At 38.0% G+C, this 21,521-nt stretch overlaps 2 protein-coding genes across 8 annotated transcripts in view; both read right to left on the bottom strand.

Annotated features, from left to right (window-relative positions):
• Nucleotides 1–5,577: 5,577 nt before the first annotated feature.
• On the bottom strand, nt 5,578–8,604 carry tmem88a (transmembrane protein 88 a). Its single transcript, XM_034890968.1, has 3 exons — nt 8,123–8,604; nt 6,656–6,976; nt 5,578–6,089 (listed from the first exon to the last, which is right to left on the bottom strand). The coding sequence occupies exons 2-3, from the start codon at nt 6,956–6,958 to the stop codon at nt 5,802–5,804; spliced, it is 591 nt and encodes a 196-aa protein (XP_034746859.1). The 5' UTR covers nt 6,959–6,976; nt 8,123–8,604; the 3' UTR covers nt 5,578–5,801.
• A 4,154-nt stretch (nt 8,605–12,758) lies between these two features.
• Nucleotides 12,759–21,521, bottom strand: part of kdm6bb (lysine (K)-specific demethylase 6B, b) — a 24,383-nt gene continuing 15,620 nt past the window's right edge. For 6 of the 7 annotated variants that reach the window (XM_034890960.1, XM_034890961.1, XM_034890959.1 and 3 more), the window contains 10 exons: nt 20,555–20,760; nt 19,460–19,638; nt 19,299–19,367; nt 18,617–18,765; nt 18,390–18,504; nt 18,117–18,304; nt 17,814–17,955; nt 17,051–17,177; nt 16,009–16,179; nt 12,759–15,350 (listed from right to left, as the gene is read on the bottom strand). In XM_034890960.1, coding sequence (XP_034746851.1) covers nt 15,327–15,350; nt 16,009–16,179; nt 17,051–17,177; nt 17,814–17,955; nt 18,117–18,304; nt 18,390–18,504; nt 18,617–18,765; nt 19,299–19,367; nt 19,460–19,638; nt 20,555–20,760 — 1,370 coding nt within the window. In that variant the 3' untranslated portion in view covers nt 12,759–15,326. Of the gene's footprint in view, nt 15,351–16,008; nt 16,180–17,050; nt 17,178–17,813; nt 17,956–18,116; nt 18,305–18,389; nt 18,505–18,616; nt 18,766–19,298; nt 19,368–19,459; nt 19,650–20,554; nt 20,761–21,521 lie in introns of those variants that run through there. The other variant, XR_004659180.1, reaches the window with a different exon arrangement.

Here is a 21,521-nt window from a genome sequence, read left to right as displayed (position 1 = left end):
CATAGTATAGTATGTTGAATAAAGACATTCAAAAGTCATGGCATAGCTTGTTGAAAAAAGTCATAGTATAGTATGTAAAAAAAGTGGTAAAAAAGTCATAGTATATAGTATGTTGAATAAAGACAAAAAAGTCATAGTACAGTATGTTGAAACAAAGTGATAAAAAATCATAGTATAGTATATTGAAAAAGTCATAGTATAGTACGTCAAAAAAAGTGGTATAAAAGTCATGGAACAGCATGTTGAAAAAAGTGAAAAAAAGTCATGGTATAGCATGTCTAAAAAATAGTGGGGAAACAGTCATAGTATAGCATTTCGAAAAAGTGTCAATGTTGAAATGTTGAATAAAAGTGACATAAAAGTCATAGTGTTGTAACTCGGAAAAAGCGATAGTTTAGCAGTCATAGTATTAAAGTCATAGTATAAAAGTCCCAGTATAGTATGTTTAATAAAGACATGAAAAGTCATAGTATAGTATGTCGAAACAAAGTGATAAAAAAAGTATAGCATTTCAAATAAAATTATTAAAAAGTCATAGTACAGCATGTCGACTAAGTCATAGTATAGTTTGACGAATGAAGACAAAAAAGTCATAGTATAGTATTTTGAACAAAAAAATTGTAAAAAAGTCATAGTATAGCATGTCGACTAAGTCATAGTATAGTTTAGTCGAATGAAGACAAAAAAGTCATAGTATAGTATGTCAAAAAACTGGTAAAAAAGTCATAGTATGTAGTATGTTGTACAAGGACATAGAAGTAATAGAAAAGTATGAAAAACAATCATATTATAGGATGTTGAAAAAGCTATAATATAGACTGTCAAAAAAGTGTTAACAAAAGTTATGGTATAGCATGTCAAATAAGTCATGGTATAGTTTGTTGAATAAAGACATAAAATGTCATAGTATAGCATGTTGAAAAAGTCGTAGTATAGTATTTTGAAAGCTATGGTTTAGCATGTTGAAAAAAATCATAGACTAGCACATGAAAAAGGTTATAGCATGTCAAAAAAAAGTGCTAAAAACGTCATAGTATAGTATGTCAAAAAACGTGATAAAAAAGTCATAGTTTAGTAAGTCAGTAAAAATAATAGTTTAGCAGTCATAGTAAAAAAGTCATGTTATGTTCAATAAAGACATAGCATAGTATGTTGAAAGGACTGTTTTTATGTAGGCTTTTACATAGTACAGGAACCATTCACACACTGTGGCCAAACAAGGTGCCACCTGCGCATCAGCAGCTTGGTGTTCAGTGTCTTGCACAAAGACACTTCAAAATGGGACTGTAGTGCCAGGGATTGAACCACCACCCTTACAATTGGCAGGCAAACGCTGTACCCCTGAGCCACAGCCACGTGCAAAACAAAAAGTGACGTATTTTGAAAAAAGTGATAAAAAAGTCATACTACAGCATGTCAAAAGAAGTCATTGTATAGTAAAAAGTGAAAAAAGTCATATTGTATATTATGTCAAAATAAAAGTGAAGAAAAATTCATAGTATAGCATGTCAAAAAAGTGATAGTGTAGTGTGTCAAAAAAAAGTGATTAAAAAGTCACAGTATGACATGTCATAACAAAAGTGAGGAAAAAGTCATAGTACAGCATGTAAAAAAGTTATAGTATAGAAAGTTGAAAAAAAGTGATAAAACGTCATGGTACAGCATGTTGAACAAGTGAAAAAAGTTGTGGCATAGTATGTTGAAAAAGTGATAAAAAAGGCGAAGTATTGCACATTCTAAAAAAAGTGATGAAAAAGTCATAGTATAGCCTGTCGAAAAAAGTCATAGTATAGTATTTTGTAAAAAGTCATAGCATAGTATGTCAAAAAAAGTGAAAAATGTCATAGCATAGCCTGTTTCATAGTGATGAAAAAGTAATAGTGTACCCTGTCGAAAAAAGTCATAATATAGCATGTCAAAAAAATTGATTAAAAAGTCATGCTGTGGTATGTCGAAAAAAGTGATATAAAAGTCATAGTATGGTATGTTAAAAAAAGTGATGAAAACGTCCGAAGAAATTAAGAAAGTCACAGTATAGTGTTTCAAAGAATATTGACAATAAGTCATGTTATAGTATCGCTAAAAAAATTTACAAAACTGTCATAGTATAGCATGTTGAAAAAGGGAAGAAAGTCATAGCATAGTATGTTGAAAAGTGATTAAAAAGTCAAAGTATAGCACATTAAAAAAAAGCGATGTGAAAGTAAAACTATAGCGTGTCAATAAAGGTCATAGTACAGTATGTCAAAAAAGTGATAAAGAAGTTATGGTATAGCATGTCAGAAACAAATTGATTAAAAAGCCAAATGGTACTGTAGGGCCAGATATTGAACCACTACCCATACAAGGCAGGCGGACGCTGTACCACTGAGCCACAGCCTTGTGTAAAAGAAAAGTAATGTATGTTGAAAAAAGTGAGAAAAAAGTCACAGTGTTGCATGTCAAAAAAGTGATAGTGTAGTGTGTCAAAAAAAGTGATTAAAAGGTCATAGTATAACATGTCATAAAAAAAGTGATAAAAAAAGTCATTCTATAGCATGTTGAACAAAGGAAAAAAGTCATAGCACAGTATGTTGAAAAAGTAATAAAAAAAGTTGAAGTGTAGGACATTCTTAAAAAAGTGATGGAAAAGTCATAGTGCAGCCTGTCAAAAAAAGTCATAGTATAGCATTTTGAAAAAAGTCATAGTATAGTAAGTCAAAGAAGTGAAAAATGTCATAGTATAGCATGTTAAAAAAAGTGATAAAAATGTCATGGTACATTACAGTATAAAAAAGTGATGAAAAAGTGAAAGTTTAGTATGTCAAAAAAAATTGTTTAAAGTCATGCTATAGTATGTCCAAAAAGTGAAATAAAAGTCATAGTGTAGCATTTAAAAAAATAATAATATAGCATGTAAGAAAAGTTATAATATTGTACGTACAATTAAAGTGAGGAAAAAGTCATAGTATAGCATGTAAAAAAAAAGTCGTAGTATAGCATGTTAAAAAAGTGACTAAAAAAGTCATAGTATAGCATGTTGAACAAGTGAAAAAAGTAATAGCATAGTATGTTGAAAAAGTGATAAAAAAAAGTCATAGTATAGCATGTCGAAATAAAAGTGAAGAAAAAGTGATAGTGTAGTATGTAAAAAAAAAAGTGATGAAAAAGTCATAGCATAACATGTCATAACAAAAGTCATGAAAAAGTCATAGTATAGCATGTCAAAAAAAGTTGTAGTAAAGTATGTTGAAAAAAAAGTGATTAAAAAAGTCATAGTATAGCATGTTGAACAAGTGAAAAAAGTAATAGCATAGTATGTTGAAAAAGTGATAAAAAAAGTCATAGTATAGCATGTCGAAATAAAAGTGAAGAAAAAGTGATAGTGTAGTATGTAAAAAAAAAGGGATCAAAAGTCATAGTATAACATGTCATAACAAAAGTGATGAAAAAGTCATAGTATGTCAAAATAAGTTATAGTAAAGTATGTCGAAAAAAGTGATAAAAAAGTCATAGTATAGCCTGTCGAAAAAAGTCATAGTATAGTATTTTGAAAAAAGTCATAGTGTAGTAAGTCAAAGAAGTAAAAAATGTCATAGTATAGCATGTTGAAAAAAGTGATAAAAATGTCATGGTACAGCATAGTATAAAAAAGTGATGAAAAAGTCAAAGTTTAGCATGTCAAAAAAAATTGTTAAAAGTCATGCTGTGGTATGTCCAAAAAAAGTGAAATAAAAGTCCTAGTATAGCAGTTAAAAAAAAATAATATAGCATGTAAGACAAGTTATAGTATTGTACGTAAAACAAAAGTGATGAAAAAGTTATAGTATAGTACGTTAAAAAAAGTTATAGTATAGTATGTTAACAAAAGTGATGAAAACTTCTGAAAAAGTAAAAAAAGTCACAGTATAGTATGTCAAAGAATATTGATAAAAAGTCATGTTATAGTATCACTAACAAAATTGATAAAAATCTCAAAGGATAGCATGTTGAAAAAGTGAAAAGGTCATTGCATGGTATGTTAAAAAAGTGATAAAAAAGTCAAAGTACAGCACTTTCTAAAAAAAGTGATGAAAACGTCAAAAAAAAGTCACAGTATAGTTTGTCAAAGAACATTGATAAAAAAAAGTCATATTATAGTATCTCTAAAAAGTTGATAAAAAAGTCATAGTATAGCATGTCGAAAAAGTCACAGTAAAGTATGTTGAAAAAAATGAAAAATTCACAGTGTAAAATGTCAGAAAGGTGATAAAAAAGTCATAGTATAGCATGTTGTAAAAAAGGTGATGAAAAGTAAAACCATGGCCTGTCAAAAAAAGTCATAGTATAGTATGTCAAAATAGTGATTAAGAAGTCATAGTATAGCATGTCAGAATTTTTTTTATTAAAAAGTCGCTGTTTATATAGCATGTCAGAAAAAGTCATAGTTTACTATGTTGAAAGAAAGTGATGAAAAACTCATAGAATAGTATGTCAAAAAAAATAAAAATATTGCATGTAAAAAAAGTTATAGTATAGTATGTCGAAAAAAGTGATGAAAACATCATAGTATAGCATGTAAAAAATTGATAAAAATGTCACAGTATAGCATCATGCTTAAATAAAGTAGTTTAGTACATTGTAAAATAAAGTGATGAAGAAGTCATAGTATAGTCTGTTGTAAACATCATAGTATAGTATGTTGAAAAAAGTTAAATAAAAGTCATAGCATATATGACAAAACAACAGTAAAGCATGTAAAAAAGTCATAGTATAGCACATGGTAAAAAGAAGTGATGAAAAAGTCACAGTATATCATATCAGAAAAAGTGAAAAAAGTCATGGTATAGTATGTTGAAAGAAGTGATAAAAAAGTCATAGTATAGCATGTCAAAAAAAAGGATAAAAAAGTCATTCCACAGTATGTCAAAAAAGTGCCTACATAGAATCATAGATAGCATATCAAACTTTTTTCGAAGAAAAGGGATAAAACAGTCATAGTATGTGCAGTGTCAATAAAAGGTCATAGCTTGGCAGAAAAGTCAATATGTTGTCACTCAGTATATTGGACCTGCAAACGAGTCATAACATAGTATTTTTTTTTTAAAGTCATGGTATCGTATTTCAGAAAAAGTCATAAAAAATTCAAATTTTCATTCATTCATATCACATTCAGTATAGTATGTTGAAAAAAATCTGATGCTAAATCTGCATCCACTCAATGAAACTGTTAACATAAAGCTGTGATACATAGCTCTGTTAGTATTTAGGTACAGTGTGCTTGCTTTAACTTAGAACTCTAATGGCCAATGTGAATAGACGATGACCTATGAACCAGACACATACCTTTCTGTCTAGAAACATAGAACATGAAACATAGAACATGTGTTTGCCAGCTAAAGAACTATTGACCCTCTGTTTACCCTCATCACTTAAAGGCCTCTACAATCCAAATTCACAGACTTACAATAATGGTGTTGTATGAAAGTTTGCATTGGACACAAATCTTCTATCTGTGTCCTCTAGTCAATGAATTATTTACACTTCACCTACTTCTCTTGCATGAAGTACAGTCCGTCCTGTTTCAGTTTCTAGGTGTCTGTGTGAAACAGAAAGCTCGACAGCTGGATTTACACTTTATTGTAAAAAGGTATAAAATACATTCAATACAGTGGAAATGTATAGAAAAAGCAACATTGCCTTTTAAACAAACACTACAAATGATAGGAAAAATTATGGCTTTTTACAATGGCTTTAGAAATAGAAACTAATAGAAAGAAATCCTTAAATCATCATTAAACAGGGATGCATATTACAACCATACACCATCCTCCTCTCCTCTATTACACCCACACGCTACCCTTCCCCTCCCTCTCTGAAGCACCCTGCTGGCCACAGCAGCCTCCTGCGTCAGCCTTCCTGTGGCGTGAGGGGGGCTGGTTCTTGTAGACGGCGCGGCTGTACGGAATGAAACACATTCCCAGCTGGAGGTGTCGGGCCAGGCGGCAGTAGGCGGCGAGTGCGAGGACCAGCAGAGGGGTGAGCAACAGAAAGCCCACAACCAGAAGAGCCACGCAGCCACCGTCGTCCAGCATGTCTGAGCAATACAGAGATGTGCCATGGGGCTGCACCTGGGGAGCCAGAATAGAGGGAGATGGATGAGTAATTGCATGGATGTAAAAATCACACACACACACACACGCACACACACACACATCTAGTTTTTCAGTTAGTTTTAACACTGGATGAGTCAGTAAATAAGTATACTTAAAACATTCAGCATGCACTACACATGGTGGATTTTATGTGCTGGGGTGCACCACTGTCCCACAATGCTTTGCATAAAGGCACTAGAGCAGCTTAGTCACAGCTGCAAAAAATTGTTTTAATTACGCTCTAGGAAAATCTAGTATAATCTTGAAAAACAGTTTCAAATTTCTGAAAAAACATTTTCCTTTCTCCTTGTGCAGTGAGACTGAAATTCACAGTTTGATGGACAGTCTACATCATTTCCTTTTAGTACTGAAGTATGTAACTTTAGAAACTATACATCTCATGACTGCATGCTAGTAGTATGTAGGCTAGTGTGGAATTTGGACAAAAAGTACCAGTCAGAGTTATTTTTTTTTCCAAATCTGTGTAATCTCACACTTCTGTCGGTCAAACCAAAAAAAAACATTCCACAGGGGATTGTTACCGTGGAGTGGCAGAGGAAGCCGAATATGATCATGACAAGAGCAGGGGTGAGGATGGTGCCAAATATGATGCTGGCCAGCCCCCCGTTAATCAGTGCTATTATCATATTCTGTGCAGTGACCAGCACAGAGCATGCCCAGCAGTCCAGAGAGCCTCTTAACTCCAGGGGGGGTTCAGCGGCTTCGCTGCCGCCCAGAGAGTAGGGAGGTGGCACCACGACCCCTGACCCCACTCTGGAGGGGGAGCCCGGGTCAGAGAGGGCCTGCTCCGTCTTCTCCAGTGTCCCGGTCTTTGAAAGACTCATATTTCCTTGCGGTCTATTCTGCAGGGCAGAAAAAACAGTTTTAGCCCAAAGTAAATAATAAATCTACCTATAATACTCTGCATTGCAGTGAATGACTTTAATTTAATCCCACTGTAGGGATTGCAAGCCTACATGAACACAACTTTGTTAGATGATGTGTATGTATCACAGTGTGCCAAGTATTTTAGGTGTCTGCACTTTGTTGAAAAGAAGAGATCCATAATATAGTTTGTCTTTTTTCTGTTCTAAAATGTTGTTTCACTTCCCTGTATACCCAGAATTCTTCGGTCTATCCCTAGAATCCTGGAACGCTACAAGGAGCTAATCCATGAACAAATAATGTGGTAAAAGGTGTAGAAAGTCAGCAATGATAACTGTAGAGCTCTGACTGCGAGGAAATGGGGCTCCACTGACCCCACCTCCAAACTCCAGGATAAGCACGACCCAGAACAATGAGCCAGGAACGGCTGGAAAACCTTTATAGACCCTATTAAGGTCATGGAAAAGTTATAGTTCACCTTTATTTTCTAAACTCAGTGATGAGAAAATGACAGGCGCATATTACACCATTTCCTTCTGTTCCCAAGTGTGTTAGCAGCTAGTGGTATCATGCCAAGCACCAAGAGTTTTACAAGCAACTTTTTTAATTTTGTTCTGTCCGTCAACATCATTTTAATTAAATTGCAGTTCACTAAATTTGAACACCCAGTCCATCGTCAGCTTTATAGCTTGCGATGCCTTTTTCACTAAAACGGCAATACAAAATTAGACGATTCTGATTTTAAAGGTTTGCTGCTCTTTAAAAGTCTTTTAGAGATTCTCTAATAATGGAATTAAGAACTTTCTTTGGATTGCTGTTGTTTTTAAGGTGTTCTGTTTGAGCTGCTCCATGATTGAATGGAAGATAGACTTTGCTGACATACACTCACAAACACTTGCCATTTGATTATGTCATCAATTCAGCCTTCCTTATTTCCAGATTGATCTTCATAAATCAAACCTAACTCTCCCAAATCAGGAATAACATTAGTGGGATGCATTCAAGCAAACTAAACCATTTTATTAGCGTAAGGATAGGCACTTTTCTGTTTCTTCAACAGAAAACACATTTCTTTCTTTAAGTTTCATTGAAAAAGAAATGGTAACAGAGTATGTGGTACTCACTGTGTGGTAAACCTGATGATGTGTCCTCTTTCAGCTTGATGGTGCAGCAGATGTTGATACTCTGAAAGACCTGGAGAGCGGTGAGGGGTCAGAGACAAAGAGAATTTTAAGAATTTCCTCCTGATTTATGACTTCTCTGTTTGAATCTCCAGATCCTGAGAGTGCTATCCGAGTCAAGTTTCTAGTACTTAACTAAATCTAAAATCTTCTTGTTTTGTGTCTTGGCCTAGTTTTAAAAATGTCATCAGATATTTGCTAAACTTCTCCCTGAGACCTCCTGTAGAACGGGTCAGAAAAGAGCTCTGCAGACTGGAGGCAAATTCTGCTTTCCCACTGGCTTCAGCGCTTCCTTCCCTGACATTCTGTTTCCTCACTCCGACTCCAGTTTGAGATATGATTGAGTGTGCAAGCGGTTGCACGTGAGTGTGTATCCTGTGTTGCCTCTAATGCAAATGCACAGAAAGCAGGCTGTGCTTTGTTAAAGGCTGCTGTTAGTGTCGGGGCAGGGGAGAATAGGAGGGTTGCCATGATAACCCCTGAGAACCAGGGGGAGGGAGGAAGAGTGTTTATTTGGATAGATTAGAGGAGTCAGGGTATGCTGCCCAATCCACAACACATTAGAGTTTACACACTCACTGGGCACTTTCTCTACTCCACTGTCAAACACTGATAACGTGGGTTTAGAAAAAAATTTGAAACAACTGAGCTGGTTTAATATTGATGTTCACGCCAATGAAAATCTCACAAACTGCCAGTAAAGCCTTTTTGTGGCTTTGAAACGGACTGTTACATACAATGCAGATGCTACACTCCATGTAGTAGTAGTATAGTAGTAGTAGTAGTATAGACTTTGAGGGCATAAACCATGATACAGCACTATTTAACTACTTCAAAAGCACAGATCTCTGAAAATAAAAGGTAATGGGAAAGCAGGAATAACAGAGGGTTGGCCCTTGACCTTTTGATGGAAAACAGAGCTCTGCTTTCAGAAAACATAGGGAAATGAGGATGAGGATGTACGGAGTGTGAGGGGGGCTCGGCCATGACTAATTTGGTGGGGGGAAGACGCTATCATGGGACTGATAAGTAACCAGAGAGGCTTGGTTCAAAGGGTGAAATTTGTAGTTTGATATGAACTCTCATTTTTTCTTCCTGCTTTGTATATTTACTATTTCTTCACTGGGGTATAGATATATACTCCCCAAAGAGAATAAGGGCATTTTAATAGAAACATTATCAAAGAGTCCGTGCAACTATTGCTCAACTAAATAAATGCAAGAGCAATGTCAATAACAATGCCCAAGTGTTCTGTTTATATGTGTGTGTCAATGTCTGAGGGGGCTGGTAGAGGAAGAGCAGTCTTCCTGTCCTTGGAACCGGGATATCCGCTGCTGTGTCCACGTTCTACGATGAGATGTCCCCGCATCTGCAGTTTTGGCAATCTCATGCCCTCAAAACCTGGAGACTGAGATAAAAACAAATGGCAAGAAAATAGCAACCAGAAAGGAAAATTTCAGTCTATATTTGTAATGTTATTTTAGTTTATAACCTGGCTTGTATCACTGTAGGTACAGCTTGGTCATTTCATTTACGTCACACTATAAAAAAAAGACAAATAATGTTTTTTGACATATCTTTCTGTTATTTTTTAGATTTTCAACAGGTTTAGGTTGACAAGATGGTATCAGGAAAAATGAATGAGTATCACTTTCTCCTCCCAAAAGATAGCCTTAAGCAAACTGGTCCAGTGGAACCCCCCAGTGGCCAGCAGCTGCAGACTGTGACTTAAAGGCAGCCAGGGGCCATCCATCAGTCCATCCATCTATCCATCCATCCATCGGGGCATCTCGACGCTTGTACCCTGGATCTCGCTCTTTCGGTCAGGACCCAGCCTTCATGACCATAGGTGAGGGTAGGAATGAAAAATGAACGGTAGATAGAGAGCTTTGCCTTCTGGCTCAGCTCTCTTATCGTCACAACGGTGCAATAAATTGAATGAATCGATTCACCCAGCAATCTTCGCTCCATTGTCCTCTCACTCACAAACAAGACCGCAAGGTAGTTAAACTCCTTCACCTGGGGTAAGGACTCACTCCCTCCCTGAAGAAGACACTCCATTGGTTTCCTGCTGAAAACCGTGGCCTCAGATTTAGAGGTGCTGATCCTCATCTCACACGCTTCACACTTGGCTGTGAAACGATCCAGTGAGTGCTGAAGGCCAATGATGGCATCAGGAACACATCATCCGCTGAAAGCAGCGATGAGATCCCCAGCCCACCAAACTGCAACCCCTCCCCACCCCGACTACGCCTTGATATCCTGTCCATACAAACAGGATTGGTGACAAAGCGCAGCCCTGGCAGAGCCAACCACCACCTGAAACCAGTCCGACTTACTGCTGAGAACCACGATACAGCTCTCGCTTTGGTCATCCAGAGATTTGATGGCCCTGAGAAGAGACCCCTCACCCCATACTCCAGCAGCACCTCCCAAAGTATCTTCCAGAGGACCCGTACATACGCCTTCTCCAGATCAACAAAACACATGTAGGCAGGTTGGGCCTACTCCGAGGCTCCCTCCAGGATCCTTGCGAGAGTGAAGATCTGATTTGATGTTCCACGACCAGGACGGAATCCGTATTGTTCCTCTTCAACCCGAGGTTCAACTGTCGGCCAAACCTCCTTTAAAGCACCACAGTATGGTGATATCGCTGTAATTGGCACACAACCTCTGGTCCCCATTTTTGAAGAGGGGAACCACCACCCCGGTCTGTGACACGCCTCTGCACGCAATGTTGAAGAGGCGTGTCAACCAAGACAGCCCCTCAACACCCAGAGCTTTCAGCATTTCAGGAGAGATCTCATCAGTGCCTGGGGCTTTGCCACTGAGGAGTTGTTTAACTACCTAAGCGACTTCCACCAGGGAAATTGACAACTATCATCCTCCTGCTTGCTCTGCCTCTACCATAGAGGACGTGTCAGCTGGATTTAGGAGTTCCTCAAAGTGCTCCTTCCATTGCCCTAATACCTCCTCAGTCGAAGTCAACAGCATCCCATCCTTACTGCACACAGTTTGGATGGTTCCCGCTTCCCCATCTTGAGGTGGCGAAAGGTTTTCCAGAAGCACCTTGGTGCCGACCAAAAGTCTCTCTCCAGTGTCTTCTCTGAACTGGATCCCTCCTGGATAGCATATCCCGGAAAGACTCCTTTTTTAGTCAGACTGCTTCCCTAACCACCGGTGTCCACCAGGGTGTTTGTGGGATACCGTCCCTTGAGGCACCTATGGGGCATAGCACAAAATAAGACTGCAGGTCCTTAAAGCAGTGAATACTGAATTACTTTTTCCATTGTCGTCCTCTGTGGAAAAAAGACTAAGATGACAGATCTTAGATCAGGTAGTGTTGGTTGAAGCCCACGTTACAACACACTCTGCAGGCAAAATGTATGCATGGCTCAGTGTCGCAGGCTAACACCCTTTCAAACCTGATAACAGAAAACAAGAGTCTAGAGCCATGCTAGGGGCTCTGTGAGGACATTCAATGCACAGTAGTGCTTTGAGCTGAATGCTAACATGCTCACAGTGACAATGCTGACCATTTTAGTTTAGCTTGTTTGCATGCAACATTCGATAATTAGCACTAAACACAAAGTCAAGCTGAGGCTGATGGAATTGTCATACTTATTAGTTTTGCAGGTGGACAAATTATAAATTTGACTAGATAATGTTGCTAAATGAATTCTACATGAGGAGTGCATGAATATGTGTACCAACTGGTCTGTCTATAGTTTTAAAACGTTACAATCTATACCAACCTTCATGGCAATCCATTAACAGTTGTTGACATTCTGACTGCTGGTAGTGCTAAAGGAAATAGCCACCAAAGTCAACAGGATTTCCCCCAAGGGCACCATGGATATCTCTGCTAAAGTGCAGGGCAATTCCTTCTATGGTTGATATTTCAGTCTGAACCAAAATGGTGGACTGCCATTCCTAAAAAGAGCCAGACAACAAACCCAGAAGTCAGCACATGTCAGCCTCTCTGCAAGAGAGTCATAAGGATTCAGTATCTACATGTTTACATTGAGTTCATAATAATATTAAAACTAATTTCACATGGAAGTTTCATGCCTATTAAGTACTTAAAGGGGACATATCAAGCACATATCCAGGTCCATATTTGCATTTGGTTTCTATTTGAACATGTTTACGTGCTTAATATTAAAAAAAAATTGTTTTGCCTTATACCTTTACTTTAAAGATACCTTGGGGAATGGCTTTAATGGCACTGCAGCTGCAGTTACCTTTTTACAGTTTAGTTGTGACATCACAACTGAACAGATATTCTGGCGACTTGTTTAAAGGCACAGTTTCTAAAATTAAATTAGCTGTGTGCATTTCTCTGTTGATTTAAAATGTTGATACTCTCACAGTAGGCTGTTTATATAGTACCACAACATGCTCTAACTAAAAATAATGGCTTTCGAGAACACATGCAAATTGTATTGAACTGTGTTTTATAAAGTTTATGGCATTGAATTATGCCGTAAACGTTTTTCAATGAAACACATTCCATGTTTGCATTCCCTCTATTGCCCCAAGAGCTAATACCAGATAAAGGCAAAGACTCATTGTTGAATAATTTATCAAAAACATTTTATTTTCTTGAACAACAATACAATATGTCACAGAAAAATCACAGAGGGATTTAAGACAGGTCTGGCTCAGGTTTTCTTCTATGTGAGTTTTTTTTTAAAACAATAAGTGCAGCATAAATCAAACAAGTCAAGAGGAAAAAGAGCATTATTACATCCTTCTATCCAAATAATTCCAATAATGAGGACAAGACAAATAAACGAAACCTCAACGTCATTAAAAGTCACATCCCTAAAAGTCTCTGAAAAAGTGTCAAGAATTACAACTACTGCTAATGCTCATCATAAAACCACTAATGCCTCACAAGATTATGAATTTCATACAATGAAAAAGCGTTTTTAAAGATCTTTTATTCATCTGTTAGATACAGTACAAAGACATCATTCCATTTCTGTTACCATCAAAATGTTGTGTTGAAATGGATCTAAGCACCAACCGGTTGGTTTGAGTTGACTTATGTCCAAATATGATTATATGCTGTTTAATGAGGGGCATTGAGGCAAGGAGGGGTCTAGCACCATGAAAATCAAACCACCTCCCTGATTGCACCTCCCCTATCCACACATTATTATTTTTTTAAATACCTTGTAGCCCCTTATCAAGTGAAGTACCATTTGATATGCAATAAATATGTAAGAAAACAACCATGTACAGTATAAATGTCGCAATTTACAATTTTTTCATTTTCTCTGAAATCCCAAAAAAACAGAACCTGACAACAAAAAGAGGTATAAAAGTGGGAAGAAATTCCCATTGCAGTAATTGAAACCAAATATTTTTTAAGGTGTATTACATCATAGCAACAACAAAACAAAACGACTGAGGTGGACAAGTTGGACCAGATACAAATTTGATTTTTGATTGAGATCAGAACTACATAAATCTTCTGGTAAACCTGGAAACATATTCATTAAGTACAGTAAATTGTGTGCACAGACTAATGAGGGCAGGGCTGAACTCTGAAGGTTGTCATCTGTGGGGGATTTCAATATAATGACTTTACAGCTGTAATGCTGCTGAACCTCTATTCAAATGATAGAAAATAAACCTAACTTCCCACCAAATCATAACATGTGAACACAGTCCCAGTGTATGTAGGAAGCAAGGCTTTTAGTTGTACCTCACCCTTGCATTATAACATTTAAAACCAAAGGTTAGACTATGAAGCCTTATCAAAATAAGACATCAAACAAACAATGGATGGGCCTTTCTTGTCATTTGTTAAGTCATGTGCTCTTCAACAAACTGGAAATACAGTATATGAAACCCCCTGGCAGTGCATGGAGCCTCATCAGGACGGATGTTTGGAGCAAAATGAAAACAATGAGGTGCCATTCAGTCTGCTCATCTATTTGGCCTCAATGGCTTTTGCATGATAAGATTATGATTGTGTGTCTCTTTGGACATATTACTTTTTTTCAGACTGTAACGGGCACTTCATTGACACCAACATCAATGTTGACTCCCCCCCCTGTACACCATCTATGCACACCACTGTGTATCCCATAAATGCATTCACAATGTACAATTATTTATTTTCTCTGTCATCTAGAATCAAAAACATGGAAACAAAAGGAGGTATAAAAGGGGGATTGTTTTCCCATTCAAAAAATAAAAAAGACACTATGTCTATTTTACGGGCGTATCGTAGAAACCTGACCAACGACTATTTAGCTGGAATTGTGAAAAATAATAGTCTAATTTTTCATCTACATACTTCATTTCCAACTAACAATAAAACCATATTAGTTCTCTAGTAAACCCGTATTTTAGAGAAACTGGTACAACTTTTTAATTAGTTTTTTCTTTTTTAAATACGTACATAAATCCTTATTTGTGTGTTTAATCCTCTAATTACCTCTCCTCTAAATACAGTTTGCAAGGCCAATGTGGTATACTTCTAGGCTGGTAAAACTTTTCTAAAGTATCTAACAAGAATAAATTAGATTGGAATAGCACCTCAAAAGGTATGCAGACAGGAATTACAAATGTCAGAGTTTACCTGAATACCAAAAAACAACAAAAACAGGAACCAATACGATGCCAAATGTGACAATCAGCTACTTCTCCTGTGAAGCGATTCCCCTTGCTGGTACAACAGCATCACAGCAAATTCATGGACATGTAGAATAACTAGATTGGTGTAAAAAAGTTATACTGAATTTGCATAAAAGTACCTGGATTTATACACAGAACCGGCTACTTGATGCTTTTGAATCACAGCAGTTTCCGTAGAACATATAACCTGATTTTCAGTGCTAGCAGTGCTTACATTTTTTTTTTTTTTTTTACATATCTGAAATGCTTGTCATGAGAAGTACCAGTCTAGTCATTCTATTACAAAACACACGTCCAATCAGCAGCTGGCATGGGGAAGACAGTGAGCTATGGTTGGATTGGCTGAGTGTCCATATCTTATTGATGTAAACAATACTGAGTAAACGTGATTGGCTGATTCAGTGAGTGTCTGCAGGAATAGACTGCCTTGAAGACAACATTTGTTCTGCCATTAGAGTTTTGGTTATGACTGAAAGACACCAGGGACGGGTCCTCACTTTGAAGAGGGAGTTGGAGCCTGAAAAGAGGAAAAAAAAGAGAGGAAGTGACAGAGCTCAGCAGGTTACTTAAAAAAAGCTGTCTGTGTGTGTGTCTGTGTGTGTGTGTGTGTGTATGCGTGTGTTTGCTGGCCACTGTGGAGTTTGTACCCCATCACTTCCATTAGAACTGCTTTAGTAAGGAAGGATTTCTTTTTGACCAGTATGGACAGGAGGAATAATTACACCAACCAAAAACTGCCCCCAGATACGGAACAAATAATGTAAACTGGGACAACAAATACACATATAAACTATTATAAGTATATAATTATAAGTATTCATGTAATGGCTCACCCTTTGCAAGCAAGCTTCAAGACTCTTAAATCTGCATGAACTGAACCAATGGGCACTCAAAGAAAATAAATAATCTAAAATCTTTACTTTGGGAAATGGGAAATAGAAAACAAATTCAAAATATTGTACTAAATCTTGCAACATCACTGTTTTTAGAGTTATCTAATCTTTTTTTCAGCATATTTGATATGTGATACATTTTTCATTTTGCTTGCAGCCCTGCAGCTTTACACTGTAGAAGAATAAATATGGAGTCCTGTTTGTACCTGGTCTAGTCTTAGAACCTTTCTCAAAACTACTCTGGTTTACTGTAAGTGTACAAGATTTGAAAGTGAGACTAACCAGCGTGAAGGTGTCGTAGGTTCTCATCAGCTCCTCTATCCGATACTGTTCCAGCACCACGACTCCCGCCAGCGATCGGTTCTTAGCTCGTGCACAGTCCTCGCAGTGCACCATGTAGCTCTTCTTACTGCTGTTCTCGCTTGTCACAAACATCAGGTTAAACACCTCCACCTGCACAGACACAGTTTTGGTACTGCATTTCATATGTTTGTTATGAGATAGATAGATTGATTGATAGATAGATAGAATCGCATCTATAGATAGATAGATCCCGACCTATATATCGGAAGACCAGTATTAGGCATTTCCCAATCTGTCTGTATTGGCATTTATAATGGCCGATTTAAAATATCATTTCAGAATCATTTATAATGACAAATAAATTATTCTGATAAATGACTATTTAAAAAATAAAAACGGACTGTCAACCATGATATTAGTGTTTGCGTTGTGTAGTTTGTCCACCAGAGGGCGCTCTACAACCTCCCTGTTGGCAACACTGATTTTTTTTTTGTTGTTAATGTGTTTTTGTTCAAAGGACAATAAGTTTCATATCTTATCATAAGTTTGTATTTTTATACATTTTATTTATTAGAACTTTGATATATTTTCATCTTCCTCTGTTCTGTTGTGACACTATAACAAATTATTATCATATTATTTTAGTGAGAACCCATAAATAACTACAAATAATGGTAGGGAAATCTGTTTATGTTTTGTCACAAATTTCCGGATTTAAAATTCTTTTTTTTTTAAATATATTTTGGCCGATATATCGGCATATCGGATTTTTAAATAACCAAACATATGTATTGGTATCGGTAAAAATCTTTTTTCAGGACAGACAGATAGTAAGGTAAGGTGCTCTGTCTGTCAGAGTGTGTGTCATGGTGGTAGTGCAAATAAGTCCAATAGTGCAAGGATAAAGTCTAGAGACCAGCATTAAATATGGCCAGTATAAGAGAATACAGGCACAAGCATCACAATATATGCAAATGTGCCTGTATGGGCAGACAGTGAGGCCAGGGTAGGAGGGACTCACATCACACTCATTGCAGTAGTAGGCTGGCTCGTCCTTCACGCGGCTCTGGTAACAGATCTTCTTCCCTGCAGCCACCAGCTGGTCTCTCAGAATCTGGATGTGCTTGATGGACTGCATCAGGCAGTGTCTGAGGGAGACAGAGCAGCGGGTAGTGAAAGATGTAAACAAACACACACTCAAAACACACAGGCAAACGCTTTGCCCCCCCGCTTCCGCCCTCCGTGTGTTGCCGTTCTCCAACTCCCTGCTTTGGGAAACAATTCTCTGACAAACACACTCTGAGCTAGCAAGCTAGATGCTAAAAATGGCAAGTTTTAAAGGAAATTTGGATTGTGCAACAAGGCGGGCCTGCTTGGTTGTTTCAGGGAATAATTATACGTTCATGTCATTTGCTATCTAAATGGGACGTTGTGGGAGTGATTGGCAGGATTTCTATGGACAAAATCCACACAGCGGCACACTGGTAAGAGCAAATACCGTTTAACCATGTATCCAGCTAATTCGAATGGCTCAAGTTACTGTATTGTGTGAACTTTATTTATTATGGTGTGTGTCATTTTTTCTTGCAGGGTGAAAATGCTTCCCCAAAACATGTTCCTTCCAGAGACTATTTTGCAGAGCCACCATCTCTGCGTCTGGAGCTCAGAGCCACCCAAGACGTTTATGTTTGTCTTAAAGATATGGAGAAAACTTAGAATGAACTATATGTTTGGTGCGGCCAGACCAGCGCTGTGGAGATGGGTCTGGCACTGCGAGATCTTACTTGATCATCTTGAAGGTATCCTGGTCGGTGATCTTGATGGTCCGAGCCACATTCCATGAAACGTGGATCATGGGAACAATTGACTTAACCTTCTTTAGCGCGTTCCACTCATAGCGCTCCAGGGTGAGCTGATACTGGTACGCTGGAAGTGCAAAAAAACACAAACAGTGGTGAGACTGAAAGTAGGCAGCAAATATTTAACGGGTATTTAACTTGCAATTTGACAGAAAGACCAACACATGAATGTCAAGCTTTTAGTTGCTGTCTTTCCATCAAATTTTTTTTTTTTGTTCTTTAGCTTACAGTTGAGTGGCCCCACATTCCAGGCGATGTTGTTGCACCAGCCCACTGCCTGGACCCAGTGCACAGTCCCCGCATTAATCCACACCAGGTCACCCGGCCTCTGAATGAAGCGGTACACAGGGATGTTGGAGCTGTAGAGGTCTTCCAGGACTGGCCACCACGACCCCGTCAGGTAGTCTACTCCATGCCTGGGGATGACAACAATGCAATTTCCGCATGCACAGAAACGGTGGCTTATCGCTACGTGCGTTGCTAAAAAGCCTCTTCACTCACTTCTCACAAAAGTTGTTGATAGCCTCCCAGTAGTGCTCGTGAACAGCGAACCACTCACAGTCACCGGGCCCGATATTGATGTTTACTGAGCAGAAATTGTTGTTCTCTTGATGACCTGATGAGATGCGCAAACAGTCAGTTTCTTCATTCAGAAAACGTCGTTCCTTTGAAACCCCCTGTCAGAGGTTCACTAGTGCCTAACTGTGCTGTCAGACACAGACACTGACCTGGCGTGCGGCTGCCTGGCACCTTCATGTAGAGCTGGACGGTGTTCATGCCCAGGATGGTGTGACCGACGTGACTGAGCATGTTGTTGCTGGATTCAACACGCATGAAAGCTGGCAGCTTCAGCAGCTCCTGGAGCTGGGGCTTCCACCTAATTAAAACATATGCCGTGTAATGCAAAACTACAAATACCCTCAGTGAGTTCAGCAGTGGTGGAAGAAGTATTGCGATCCTTTACTTAAGTAAAAGTACTAATACCACACTGTAAAGTAAAGGTCCTGCATTGAAAATGTTACTTAGGTTAAAGTATGTAAGTATCATCAGGAAAATGTATTTAAAGTATTAAAAGTAAACGTACTCAGTGCAGAAAAATCGTCACATTTTAGGAACTGGAAACAATCGGAACCATTCTTTTGAAGTATTTAATGGGCTGATTATTTCAGCTGGACTTGTAGGTTGTTATATTGGTGGATAGTTTAATTTATAATAAAACGTTGTCTTTAAAAAACTATATGTGTTTTGTGTTGTAAGTAACTAAAGCGGACAGATTGATTTAGAGTAATATTTCTCTCTGAAATATAGTGGAGTACAAGTAGAAAGATGCACGACAAGTAAAGTACAAGTACCTCAAATTTACCACTGGAGCTCAGTTTGACCGGGCAGAATTTAGAAACAAAATCTCACCTTTTAGGGTCAGAAAGGTCAATATTGGTCCCAAATTTTATGATTTTTCCAGATGCTTTCTGCTCTGAGCTGGGGGGAAGAGACCACATACCGATGTTGAGTATTGTTACCACCGTCAAGAGTGAATTCTTTGTACAGACAGATCACGGTTTTGTGCTAACCTGGGTGTGCCGTTGGCATTAACGGGTTGGGCTTTGCTTAGGATGGTGGCAGAACTGGCTTTAGTCGAAGCAGGGCTGCCTTTACGGTTGGCTGATGTCAGGGCAGCTTTAGTGGCGGCTGATGTGTCTGAAGACTTGGCCTGCTCTCCTTCATCTTCATTCTCGCTCTCCTTCTCCTCCTATAACACATCTACATGAGCTTAGCTGACAGGTTGGCCAACAGCTGATCATGCATAACAAAAAAAATATACAAGAATAAAATCCCCCTGGCAATACCATAAATATAGCGCCAGGCATGCCAAATCCTTAAATACTGTATTCACTTCAATATTCAATGGAAAATACAGAGCTTTCAAGCAGGAGAGCAGAGTTCCCCTTTGCAGAGAAAACACATTATTTTCACCTAGGAAACGCTTTTTCGTTCCTCGGGAATGTCTTAATCCAAGCTACCCTACTGCCGCTGGTAGCCAGCGACATGGAGCTCTGCAGCGGCTAAATACAACCAGCAACCGCTGCTCGGGTTTTATCTCCCACTCTAGAGTGTTCACGCTACAGCGCTTTACTTAGTTTAAAATACTTCTATTTTAGGAATGTAATGGTCTGTTGGTGAAGTAGCACTGGTCACTTTGAGGGGGGGAGGGCAGGGATATGTAGAACTGAAAGGGGGAAGTTCCACGCATCCCACCCCGGCAAATCGCACCCTGACTATGTAATTCACTTTCAAGCTTAGTCCTTTTCAAAGATTATGTGAAAATGGGGTGCCTGGGAAGCTCCCCTGGTAGAGCATGTGCCCATGTGCAGAGGAACTCCTCACGGTGGCCTAAAATGCTATAAAAATAATCTTTAAAAAAAAAGAATTATTATAAAATGCATCACTATTTACCCACAATATGTGTGGATATAAAAATACACCAGAGATGAAACAAAGACAGGATCAACTTTCAGCAGGCTTAGTGTATATTTTATTTAGTCTCTGGTGTTATCCTTACTTCTTTTTGTGATGTTTGGAGACCGTCCTGGACACCTCCAAATTTTTTATCGTAACTATAAGAAAACACGAAGTACAAATAAATTAATGATTGGGGAAATGTCTACCTGTAGGCTCTCCTGGAAGCTGGAGGCCTGGTACAGAGCGTATTTGGCGATGGTGGTGTGTGAGCGGCTGCTTTCGCAGGGCCAGGTCTGCGTGGAACCACAGGGATCCCAGTTCTCATCAGCGGGCTGCTGAACCTGAGTCCTCACTTCCACTGCATGCTCCGCATTGGCCTCCACCAGAGATTTGGTGGAGAACAGACCGAGGTCTCAGATAGGGAGAGGAAAGCAGAGAACATATAGTTACACATATAATTATCAGATAAATACCAATTTCCAAACTTTGTATTTTATTATATTTATACTTTGAATACAGAGAACAACACAGAAAATGGGTGAAGGAATAGAAATAAGATTTGTTTATCTACACTGGATGATTGTAAAACACACACACTAAAATATGTAAATACATCCAAAGTAGCATTCCTGGATTATAGTAGAGCCTATCAGTGGCCACGCCATCACGTCATGGTTGAGCATACATGGTCTGCAGTCAAATATGGATCATAAAGACACAATTGTGACTGTGAGGATGTGGTGCTTTATTTGGCAGATTGTAATGTAATGTGAAAGATACAGCATGGAGAAAGGTCGAGACCAAATATGGCCGTCACATATTCTTGTACTTTAACTTTAATTTTCTCAAAATATTAAATCTCTAAAATGTCATATGTAAAAAATTGTCCTACATGCAACATAATCCGATTCAAATTTTTTTTTGAACTGATAAAAATCATTGAGAGGCAGCCATCATTTACAGTTCATGACAACAAACAACAAAACAATAACACAGAAATTAATAGACCATCATAAGAAAGATAAAAAGAAAAACTTTCAGAATTATTTATTCATATGTCTATTTGGTTTATGGTTTACTGTCTTTTTTATTGTTGTTAAATATTGTAGTAACTGTGTCATCTTTTCTTGATTTTAGTCTGGGTGGTTGCTGATGAAAAATGAGGGGAGGAGG

The sequence above is a fragment of the Etheostoma cragini genome, chromosome 13, assembly GCF_013103735.1.
Source record: "Etheostoma cragini isolate CJK2018 chromosome 13, CSU_Ecrag_1.0, whole genome shotgun sequence".
Classification (NCBI taxonomy): Eukaryota; Metazoa; Chordata; class Actinopteri; order Perciformes; family Percidae; genus Etheostoma; species Etheostoma cragini.
This window is presented reverse-complemented; position numbering and strand designations above follow the sequence as displayed.

What these genes read in the sequence shown, in the direction of transcription:
- tmem88a (XM_034890968.1), bottom strand. Translation starts at nt 6,958, where the DNA reads ATGAGTCTTTCAAAGACCGGGACACTGGAGAAGACGGAGCAGGCCCTC. An exon ending in GCTTCCTCTGCCACTCCACG is followed by an intron (nt 6,090 to 6,655) that starts GTAACAATCCCC and finishes CTGGCTCCCCAG; the next exon opens with GTGCAGCCCCATGGCACATC.